Raw genomic sequence first — 11937 nt, forward strand, 5'->3', positions numbered from 1 at the left:
TATGTGGAGCCCAATATTTTTAGTTTGTAATTCAAACATGTACCACTCAATGGCGTACTGTAATAAATTCACTGCAGAGGCATTGAAGACATTTTTGCTTTGTGAAAGCTGCTTTATTTAATTTCAAAAGCGGACAAGATTTAAAGACACATGACAAGTTATTCAACCGTCCATAACCACCACAACAGTAACAGTGATCAAATATCCACCTCGGCTTCAATTAGGAAATTATGGTAATTACAGGGTTACGAATAATTTTCACCATTAGAATATTCCAAAATCACCATGACACATCATTAAAACATTTATAAAATTCTCACTTCCCATTTTAATCACCCAACCCTAATATATGTACTGATGTTGTATGAATAAAAAAGTAATAGGCATTTGATAAAGTTAGTAATTATTAGTAATTAAGAATTTAAGAGAATTCAGTGAAGGCACTGACGTCTTTTTGGAAAAAAAAACACAGAAGTTAAAGAGGTTCATAGGATGACGCATGTCTCCATCAAGGTTAAATGCCAACCACCACCTCAAACTAATAAGTGATCTGAGTGAGCCTCAACCTAAGCCCCCAGAAAGAAAAACAGAACAGCTGCCAATACTACAAAGGCAGCCAATAGTTGCAGCATCAGTGGCATGGAGGACTGTTTTTCATCGTTAGCAAGAAGACATGATTTGGGTGCCCTGAAGATTCGGCTCCACTGTGTCAGGATGATCTTCCTGGCTTCCGGCCATTTCCCAGGCTCAGTTAGACGGTACTGGAATGCTGTGCAGGGGCCGAAGAAAATTTGAAACGCGAGTAGTGGATCACTCAGGAAGAGCATTTTGCTGGGTTTTACCCCAATCATGTCAGCTAATGAATCCAAGTAGGCTATCCAATCTACCTGGGCCGCATGTCCTTGGGAGGTACCATACCTAATATAAATGGAGAAAGAGATACACTAGCTTAAGAGCAATGTTTTTCATTTAGTTGTCTACTCCCCGAAACTCTGGAACACTCTCCCTCAATCCCTCCGCCTTACCACCTCTCTCCCCTTTTTCAAATCCTGTCTGAAAGCCTTCCTTTTCGACCGTGCTTACGATCATCTCCCCCCCGCCGGCTTGGAGTCAGGCTCCGCCACTGTTAAGTGCTCTGAGACACTACCCTGCACGGAGAGCGCTATATAAGTACAAGTTGTTGTCTAATATGAAAACAAATTGGAAGAACACACTTCTGTAATGTGAACAATTATTCTATGTTTATAATGTTTCAACACCAGCATCACTATTATTTGTACAAAGGGTGGATTAAAGGTGTGTAATAGACATTCATACAACAGATTTAAGTGATTGTTTGAGGTGTTTTGTCAAGGAGGGGGACGTCAGTGCTGAGGAATGGCAACTGTAAAATGGTTCAACTCTTAAATACCAAATGAGATTTACTAGTTTGGGTGCCAATTTTGCACTACTGGTGTTTGCCCACTAAGAACTGGCAAGCTCATTTCACGTAGGATGCTTAACCGTAAGAGAGACAATATATTAGTATGTTTGAATTTGAATATAGATTGTAAGACAGTAAATAATGGGGGGGGGGGGGGGGCGTGGGGGGGGAAGGAAAGAGGGGGAGAAGAAGAGAAAAAAAGGGAAAAAACACTGAATCAAGACCATGAGATCATTCAATGTCAAAATTATAAGTTCACAGTATGGGTGTGTAACATACATACTTTTTAGTAGTGATTTCCTTTATCTTCATTACATCTGCTATCATGTCATTGGTAGATGGCAGTTTAATTAACCCTGAAAAGTGGTCAGACAAAGTTAAACTATATTTGCTCAACACAGATAATGAACTTTGCTGTTTACGTTGTAAAGAAAACATGTGTACTATGCTCCATTGGCCATTAATAATTAAAATGAAACCTAGGCAAAGCAGGAAAGTCCAAGGTGAATATAACGGCGACGTGAAAGTCACCATATAAAACACAATTTGTTGTTGTCGTTGGTGGATTTCAGGTGGGAGGGTAGCAGGGCTACTACAATTGGTCTCAGTAAGTCTGTGGGTTGGAGTTCCTTCATGCCTCGGCACCTCCCTACCTCTCCAACCTGCTTACTCCCCAACCCACTGCCTCTGCTCGACTAGCTACAGCCTCCCGCACATCCCTCATGATCTCTGTTCCACCGCCGGTGGCCGTGTTTTCAGCCAATATGCCAATATACACAGGAACAGTGGTTATTTGTACAGTGGGCCAGAGGGCAACTCATAACCATGAGAAATTAACCCACACAATTGAACATCTTCAGAAGTGGAGAAGTTTATAGGGGTTAAAGAAAAAACTATGCACTTAATGTTACTTAACATAAATAACATGTTGATGTCGGATTCACATATTTAGATGAAACAATATTGAAAGCATCATCTATGAATTGCCTACATGTACTGTTGTACTGCATTGCATATAAACAGGCATTGCTCATTAACCTGACAATGCATATTCCCAATGAAAGTAGGTGAGTAATGCATCTGAATACATGGCTGAACCATTTGTTCAGGCTTAGAGATTTATCCTTTAATCCCTTTAACTTTCATACCTTTAAAAACTCTCGTTGCCCCACGTGACTGAAGCTCTGATATTGGCATAACAGCTCCAATCGGCTGGATGTAACCAATAAAGACGAGAGTTGGCTTCTCCAGCTGAGGTGGATAGACATATTTGTAAAGACCAGCGTGGTTGTTCTCAACTTTTACAACCTTCTCATCCAGAAACGGAAAGCGGTAGGTGTATCCTGTTGCAAATATAACCACTTCAATATCTTCCTCCACTGTCCCATCTTCAAAGATAACAGCGGTCTCAGTAAAACGCTTCAAATTTCGTTTCATTAAAACATTTCCCGATTTAATGCAACTTGGTAAGTCATCATTGATCATTGGGCATTCGCTTAAAAACCTGCCAAGAGACATCAGGACAATGTTACAAGTTAAATCCATTTATACATTATGGATTCAAAGTTTTGTTAAGTCACTGACCATCTCTTTGACATCTTCATCAAATATGTGTTGCATTAAATGGAAAGGAACAATGCTTATTAAGCTTTTATTAAAAAAAAGTCTTTTTTGCCAATAGTAAAATCATTTAGTACAATATTGACACGGGGCTTGTGATCAGAAACGAAAATTGAATTGTTTTGGTAAAGTTGTGTGTCTTTATGCTCGTTAGCTAGCATCAAGCAGATTTATAGAACTACAACTGTAATTACATTTTGCTGAGTTGTATAATCTAAGTGTGACAGATGTTCCAGGTAACTGGTATAACTCCAGATAAAAAATTATGAGAAAATATCGGAACGTTGTGCTTGTACGTCAATTGTTGATGTAATGATCCTGTATTATCTTAATCAGAGTCAACCCAGAGTCCAAGGTAACTGATTAAACAAATATCAGCTAGATGAGGGTACGCAGACATGCACAGATCTACTGCTGATGTTTTTCAAAAAGGACTCTAAATAAAATAGTAACTGAGCTAGATTTTGTTCAGTCTGCATGTTCAGCTTTAGCTCTCTGAGTTAGAGAGAGAAAGCGCGACTGCATTCTCTGTTTTTCCAAGAAGGCACTCAATTGTCAATACCGGGAAAAAAAACAGAATATTCCAGCAATATTGGAAGAAAAGACTTTGGTGTTACAAGAATGCAGCTGCAACACGCAAGAGATTCAAAGTACATTATTATCAGCATTCCTAAACAAGAGAAGTTTTATTTACTGCCTTTGATATTGTCATTACAGTGACATGCTATATATGAGCGTAACAGTACAATATTGTCTCTTGTAACGCTATTTATTAAATCAATACAAAATTCAGTCTTTCTACTTTAAGTAAATGAAATATTAAGCATAAAATGACTTTGACAAGACAGAATAGTAAGAATCCTTGCATTTGATATTGCGCCTTATTACATCGTCGAGATGTCTCAAAGTGCTTTACAGAATATATTGTGTATTTATGGGTGAGACACTGCAGCCAATTGCGCACAGCAGTGTCCAAAAAACAATCATGGATTCAGTGACCGAATTTTTCTTTGGGTGGTGGGGTGAGGTTTGGAAAGAAGAGGGATGATTATCTCCAGGAAATGATCTGTCAATCGACTTTCCAACCAGGATCCTACTTACTGAATGGCTCAAAATACATTCATCAATAAAATAATTGGATGAAGAAGCCTTTTTGATCCATTTCATTTTTCCAGGATACCTATCAATCATCTCACCTTTCTTAAGAAAGCACCAAACACTTTCTCAAATGAATGCAAGCAGTTTCTTAAATGGGAAAATATAATTAAACTTGGCATCAACCTGGCAACTCTCCCTCCACACCAAAACTAGGTGGGGCAAAAAAAATTAAAAATCAGTCCATTAATGTCTTGCATCATTTTGTTACGTGCAACACTAGACAACAAAAAACATTTTCAAAATGATAGATTGCTAGATCTTACAGACCTGTGCTCAGGCTCTGGCCCATGGTTATCATGATTGAACAGGAAGTTAAATGTCTTTTTAGCAAACCAGTTGATCAGACACAAAGGTAATACAGTCAGGAGGAAAATTACGAATCGATTGAGAATAACCATGTCCATGGGGGATCCATCTTGTGTAATGCGATGCATAATCCAGGTACCTCTTCTTGAACTGAGAAATACCTACAAGAAAAGGATCTTTGATATGAATGAAATAAGGGCAATAAGTGTCAAAATCTTCCAGAGGGATTGAGAAGACGTCAATTGCTAAAATAGCAAGTTTTTCCAGGAGGGGTTGGAAGAGAGATGGTTGAAAACATAGGTCTCAAATGTGTGTATTTGTGTGTGGCGGGTGGGGGGGGGGGGGGGGGGGGGGGTGTGGGGAGGAGAGGAGAAAGAAAGGAAAACGGACTTTGAAATGGGAGTTCCAGTGTGCAGGGCAGAAATACATTTGCCCACTTAAGGTGGGACAAAAAGGCCACTGAGGCATCTGAAAACGAGGATTAGAACAGTGCTATAAGGAATTGTTATAAGGATTAGCTTGATTTCACTGAAACAGTAGGTTAAGAATGTACTGAAATCAGTAGTTTTGTTCAAACCTCTGAAATGTTTTGAGAGGATAGATAGTGAAAGGCTAATCCCACTGTTAACTAGAAGGCAAAACTCAGGCTCATTACAGGAAGAGTGCAACTAACATAAAGGAACTAACAAAATAGGCTTGACAGAATGAATGACCTCCTTCTGTGCTGTAATTTATATCATTTGGGATTATTTGACTGAAAATGCAAGATGGAAAAGAATACCCAATGCTATGATGCCAATTGACAGCAAGGGAATGTCACTGAAAAACATATTTGTTCATAATAGTGACTAATTTCAAATGGTGCTTACCTTTTTAGCATGCTTGCTAATTTCCACAGCTAAGTCACCTGCCGAGTTTGCAATCCCAACTATGAGCACCTTCTTTCCTTGGAACACTTCGGGTTCCTTGAAATCCTTGCTGTGCATATATTTGCCTCTGAACTTTTCAATACCTGTTTCAAAACAGACAGATTTCAAACTAATGCTACTTTCTAGCTTAGCTCAATATAAAGTGTATCCTGAAGAAAAACAAACATTAGTGATGAAATTCATGAGATTAAATATAATTCTTCTAATTTATTACACAACACTTTGTTGTTACAGATCAATAATTCTGTTTGATGGTATAAATGATGATAGCCGGTTACTTCCTTGCAACAGTTACTTTCTGACCATAGTGCTTTTCCTTTGTACTCAGATGTTATGTTGGATATTGAAAGACTTTATTACATGAATACAATTGTTGACAAACATCCCAGTCTTACCAGAAATACTTTTTACAGAACAAGATGACTTTCATAGCAATTTCCTCCATACATAGTTCAGTTGGTGAATACACCAATTCTCACACTCACCAGGAAAAGAATCGAAAGGTATGTAGGAATCTGTATGGAGACCAGTACAGACCATAACAGCATCAAAAATTTCAGATGCTACTTTGTCATTGCCATCTTTAGTTACAACATCCCACTGTCCACTGGAGGCAAAATCTGCACGCTTCTTCACACTGGTTATAGTGTGCTACAGAAACAGAATGGAGGTGTAACAGGTTAGGAATCTCATTAGTCATTTACTCAATAGATCTAGGATTCTTGGAGATGGAAAAGATAGGTTACCTTGCCTGGCTCACTAACAGAACTTGAAGGGGCAGACCAGGCATGGGATGGCAGAGGGTGGGGGGGGGGGGGAGGAGAAAGGGGAGAAAAAAAAAGTGTTCTTCCCATTTAGCTCCTGCAATCCAAAGAAATAATGGGTAGGTTATTCCCCAATTCGCTACCCGCTGCCTCTGCTGAATTGGCTATACCTGGCAACAGCCCTCTGTGGCAGTCTCGAAAGTCTGGTTCCTGACCGAGGTGGGCCTGCAATATTAAAGGGCACTGCTGATGATGGCTCATCAGAAGGACCTGGAAGGGTAGATGAGTCACTGGGGGCAGGGATTCATCTCGCACAGCTCCTATTAACCCTGCAAGCCAAAGCCCCAACAGGGTGGTCCTAGCTGGAGAAGCAGCGGGAAAGCTTGCCAGACAGCTGTGAGACAAGCTGGTTAATCCAGCAGTACCCCAATGCACACTCTGGGGTCCCTAAGCTTTGGCTCTTGCCAACCTGCACCTAATACTTTCTAGAATTAGGCAAGCAGGATGCATCCCTCCAGGGAGAGAGTGTGCATTCCATTCCGACAATCTATCTCTGGGATTTCCATGTTTAGGTGGGATGCATGAAATTCTCTGCTTGATTTGGATACTCTTATGCATGGTGATGGGTTTCCACGTGTCAGACACTTGGTTGACTAAAAAAAATTGTATAAATAGGGAAAAGGTTTACAAATAAAATGTTGCCCTCGTTTGAAACCTTACCTTGAACCTTATGTACTTTAGCAGGTCAAATTGTTTGGCGTAAAGGCGGTGGTATTCTAAAACCGAATCACTCCGCATATAGAGTGGATAATCTTCGGGGATCGGATAATCACTGAAGCACATGGTCCCTTTAGACACATTGGAAAGCAGTGATTTGTAGAGGCTAGCCCGCTCTGGTGTTACTTCACCCTATTAAAAAATAATTTGAAGATGTTGCAGTGGTTTGTACAATTCTGAAGCGCTGCCATATTTTCAACAACAACAACTTGGGTTTATATAGCGCCCTCCACACCGGACGGCGTCTCAGAGAGCTTTACAGTAACGGATCCCGGGACCGAGCCAGGGGGAGGGGAAGAAAGGTGACCAAAGGTGCGGTCAAAAAGAAAGGTCTTCAGCAGAGATCTGAAAATGGGAAGGGAGGGAGCGAGACGAAGGGAGTGAGGAAGGCAGTTCCGGAGCCTCGGGGCATAGTGGCTGAAGGCACGGCCGCCGAGGGTGGAGCGGAGGACTTGGGGAATGAGGAGGAGGCCAGACCCAGAGGAACGAAGGCACAGGTACTGTTTTGAGGAGAGAGGTCAGAGAGGTAGGGGAGTGCAGAGGAATGCAGGGACTTGAATATGCGGGTGAGGATCTTGAAGTCGATCCTCTCTGGGACAGGCAGTCAATGCAGTCTGGCAAGGACTGGGGTGATCGGGGAGCGGAGTTTGGTGCGGGTGAGAATGCGGGCGGCAGAGTTTTGAATGATCTGGATTTTATAGATGGTAGTGGATGGGAGACCGGCGAGGAGGGTGCTAGAATAGTCCAGCTGAGAGGTGACAAAGGCACAGACTAGGGTTTCAGCGGCTTTCGGAGAGCGGTATTGGCGGAGGTGGGCAATGCGTCGGAGGTGGAAGAAGGCGGTACTGGTGAGGGACCGAATGTGGGGGAGGAAGGATAATTGGGGGTCGAACCTGATGCCTAAGTTGCGTACGGGTTCGGAGAGTTTTCGGGGGAGGTCGGGTAGGTGGAGGAAGTGAGAGCCATGAGATTTTAGACGTTGACGAGAGCCAAAGAGTATGGTTTCCGTCTTGTCAACGTTCAGCTGAAGGAAATTTGTGCTCATCCAGCCCCTGAGATCTGACAGGCATGCTGACAGAACATCAGGGGACTGGGAGTCGCAAAGAGAGGTGGAAAAATAGAGTTGGGTGTCGTCCGTGTACATGTGGAAATGTATCCCATGTCTGCGGATGAAATCCCTAAGAGGGAGCATGTAGATCAGAAAGAGGAGGATGCCAAGGATGGATCCTTGGGGTACTCCGCAGGTGACCGGGTGAGAGCGGGAGGAGAAGCCGTTTGTGCAGATGTACTACTGGTGGTTTGTGAGGTAGGACTCGAACCAGGCGAGTGTGGTCCCACTGAAGTGGATGACGGAGGAAAGGCGGTGGAGGAGGATGGCGTGATCGACTGTGTCGAACGCGGCGGAGAGGTCCAGGAGGACAAGGAGGTAGAGGGAGCCCTGGTCAGAGATAGAGAGGATGTTATTTGTGACTTTCACAAACGCAGTCTCTGTACTGTGGCCAGGGCGGAAACCGGACTGGAGGGGTTCAAAGAGGGAATGGGAGGAGAGGTGTACGCGAAGTTGGTTGGCAACAATGCATTCTAGACCTTTTGAGAGGAAGGGCAGGTTAGAAATAGGGTGGTAGAAGCTATTTGGGCAATGAGTATGCAAAGTTACTGAAAGCCCATCTCCCACTGGTTAATGAAAACGATATTAACCAGTGAGCACACTGACTTGCAATTCATTGGCATTCAGCTCCGTGAGCTTCAGAGGTTATTTCTGCTGATCAAGCCAAATAAAAGTTTATAAACCAGAACATACCTGATAATTCCAAAGGCCCCCAATATCACCAAACCTCTCAAAGCAGATAGGTTCCAAGCCTTCATCCAAACAGCTCTTTATGGCCACGAGCCCACTGGTACCGGCCCCAATTATGGCAACACGCTTCACCATGGTGATCTAACAAGACAAGACACAAAGTCTCCAAAACCATGGCAAAAGGTTATCCCCCACCCCTCAAAGGGCTCCAGTTACTTCTGCTGGTAGCGTATTGGTTATAGCACTCACCTCACAAGCAAGAGGACCTGTTTTCACTTGTGGGCGATGACCTGAAATCAAAGTAGTCCTTCACAATCTACTTGCAGTTGTTTTTGATAACTGTACAACTTTGTGTTTTGCTAGTAATTAAAAGTAAAGACAAACCAATTATTTAACCAGCCAGAGTATGGGTCAAATACATTAGACATCAGGAGGCTCAATTCGAAAGCAAAGTTCTTTCACAAAGTTCTTTAACTTTCACCTGTCTCCATGAACCCAAAGTCAGGATGCACAGAAAAAAATGTTAGTTCTGCTCACAACTTCTTTCGTTCCAAAGGACAAAATGTCCAACAATGCAGCAATGCACTGGAGTGTCAGCCTAGATTGTCAGCTCAAAGTCCCAGTGTGGGTCTTGAGAGGAGAGAGTATTACCAACTGAGCCAGGCTGACACTCTAAACTCAGATTGTTGTAACAGCACAAATGATGCAGAGATTGCTAAATTCCATACAATTTTTTGATTAGAATCAGTTTGCAAATGTTCCACATCCCATCCTTCACTTTGCAATTTCCAATCTCTCATGCTTCCAAACCCAGAAATCCCAATGTATTAATCTATTAATTTACAACAAATTACTTATTACAATTGTCTCAAATCCACAATAGGCTTTACATGAGAAATTTTCTGGGACTTAAGACTGTTGTTACAATACTGTTTGCCTCTCATAATCCCACGACCGCACCTATTCCATTTTTTAGAATCCTGTTTGCCCGCGCACATTTGAAACTGGCTTTTCCATCCCCCACCCTGCACCAGCTCAATTACTCAATTAGTTGTGTAAAGCGCTTTGAGGCAGTGTAATTAATGGTTGTATTCCTATTCGTTAGCAATTTGAAGGTGTGAGGTGGATTTGGACAGTTGTGTTGTGGAGGACGACGCAATATCTGGGTTTTCCATTTTGACATCTCTCTTCCCAGTGGCTTAATTTCAAGATAATTGACCAAACTGTCAATTACATTCCAAATCCTTACCAAACCCTACCTCTGATCGAATGCAACTCAACTCCCCTCTAACGCATTTGAGCATCAATGGGTCAGTATCTCGGAGCGATTAACAGTGGCAGAGACTGATGCCAAGCAAGGGGAAGGTGACCGCAAGCACTGTTGCAGAGGAAGGTCTTTAGCCGTGATATAAAATAGGGGAAGGCGAGGATAAGGTGGAAGGATTGTGGGAGAGAGTTCCAAAGCATCGAGGCGTTGTGGCTGAAAGCCCAGCCGTTGATATTGCAACAGAGGGAACGAGGGACAAGCAGGAAGCCAGAGCTAGCCGAACGGAGGGAAATTTTATTTTAAGGTAGTGGGTATAAGGGATTATTTACCCTAAAAGCAATCCACTAATCAAATAACTGAATTCCTACTTACTGCTAGGCAAAAAATATGGAGTAAGGAAACTTGCCTAAGGTTTCGCCCTGCCCAAGAATGTAACCCAGGTCCTCTCACTTGCAAGGTGAGTTCTCTAAAAACTATACTATGGGAATCCATATATACTCCCAGTATATGCTGCAAAGCACTTTGAAACGTCCTTCCAACATGAAATGCACTATATCAAATGTAAGAATGTTTTTTATTACTACTATTTGAAATTAAATAAATGATTTAAAATTTCCATTAAAAGCGTATATAATTCATTTTGAATCAGGCCAATTCAATGCACATGCAGTTTTTTTTAAAAAACGACATTACAAGTGACTACACTTACAAAGATTTACTGTAATTCAAGATAAAGTCTGAATTCAATTAAAAAGAAACGCATAATAATTACATTTTATAATCAATAGCCCACCCTGAAACAACAACTTAAAGACAAAATAACTTAATTCCCTTAAAATGCCCTTATTTCTGAACCTTTTTAAATTCATCTAAATAACTCTTCCAATTTGTGTTAGTGGACATTAACTACTACACAAAACTGTTTCAACCCCATTACAATCTGCAAATGGCTCTATGCACTTGTTTTTCCAATCAGATATATTGATCAGATCATATATAAAAAAAACCTTCCTCTTGCCTCATGGAAAAAAAATCACATCCAGAAAAAAAATGCAACTGCTTCAACATTACAAATAGTACCTGTTAACTTGGCTTCTTTTTTCTCACTCTCCTCTCAAACTTCCTGCTCAGATCTCCAGTGGGTGAACGGTCCACCTCTACAAGCAATTCCTGTGATTGCCTTATAAATGCAGTCTGGTTGATTATTCACTTGTTGACCCAAAATTTTTTTTTGTATGTGGTAACAAGATACCAATTTACCATAAACATCCTGGAGCAAGTATCTCATTACTTTTCTGTAAAGCATGTTGGGTCACGAACATATTTTTCTGACTTAATACAGTAAAGAGAACTTTGCTGGCAAAAGAAAATTGAGATAAGCAATTCATACTAAATTGTAGATTGATACTAAAAAATGTATGGTTGACACCTGAATTTATTGCACTACCAATAAAGTGAAAAAATTTCAGATGGCAGTAAAATGTACCTCTCAATAGCACCTACCAACCTCCACACCCTGCAAATTTGTCAAATTCCTAGCAATTTTCAGCAAATTTTTCCACAATTTTCTATAGGCTCTGGAAATGACCAACTAGAAACTCCAGGGGAGAGAGAGAAGAGAGGAAGTTACTTGGCTCTCAGGTGACATACTTAGCAACATAATATTGGATTTGAGTCAATCCACAGTCTTGGTATCTAGTTCAGCTCTTGAGCAAGGTTGCACCAAGGCACTCCTATGATAGACCAGTCAACTTGGTTAATTAGCAGGACTTAGAGGGGTAAATCAGAAAGGAAATAGGGATTCTTTCTATCTGACTTTCATTAACCCTATAAGCTGAAGCTCAAACAGGTAGGGTGGTTATGGCTGTTCAAATAAAGTCTAACTTCCTAGACAA

The 11937-nt window shown here is 41.4% G+C and overlaps 1 protein-coding gene across 2 annotated transcripts; it reads right to left on the reverse strand.

Annotated features, from left to right (window-relative positions):
* Positions 1-87: 87 nt before the first annotated feature.
* Positions 88-11225, reverse strand: LOC103180025 (flavin-containing monooxygenase 5). 2 transcript variants are annotated; one of them, XM_042335779.1, is made up of 10 exons: positions 11123-11225; positions 9025-9065; positions 8779-8916; positions 6921-7109; positions 5922-6087; positions 5377-5519; positions 4469-4668; positions 2572-2927; positions 1707-1779; positions 88-918 (listed from the first exon to the last, which is right to left on the reverse strand). In XM_042335779.1, exons 3-10 carry the CDS (start codon positions 8908-8910, stop codon positions 567-569), a joined length of 1611 nt encoding a protein of 536 aa, XP_042191713.1. In that variant the 5' UTR covers positions 8911-8916; positions 9025-9065; positions 11123-11225; the 3' UTR covers positions 88-566. The 2 variants fall into 2 exon arrangements, with proteins under 2 accessions (XP_042191713.1, XP_042191712.1); XM_042335778.1 differs by lacking the exon at positions 9025-9065.
* Between the last annotated feature and the right edge of the window lie 712 nt (positions 11226-11937).

This window comes from Callorhinchus milii, unplaced genomic scaffold (genome assembly GCF_018977255.1).
Source record: "Callorhinchus milii isolate IMCB2004 unplaced genomic scaffold, IMCB_Cmil_1.0 Scaffold5, whole genome shotgun sequence".
NCBI lineage: Eukaryota > Metazoa > Chordata > Chondrichthyes > Chimaeriformes > Callorhinchidae > Callorhinchus > Callorhinchus milii.

Bases quoted from the DNA above. Each gene is read 5' to 3' on its own strand.
- LOC103180025 (XM_042335778.1), bottom strand. From the start codon at position 8,910: ATGGTGAAGCGTGTTGCCATAATTGGGGCCGGTACCAGTGGGCTCGTG. The intron at 4,669-5,376 runs GTAAGCACCATT...CTTTTCTTGTAG, and splicing joins TTAGCAAGCATGCTAAAAAG to GTATTTCTCAGTTCAAGAAG. The intron at 1,780-2,571 runs GTATGAAAGTTA...ACCACTTTTCAG, and splicing joins GGCAACGAGAGTTTTTAAAG to GGTTAATTAAACTGCCATCT.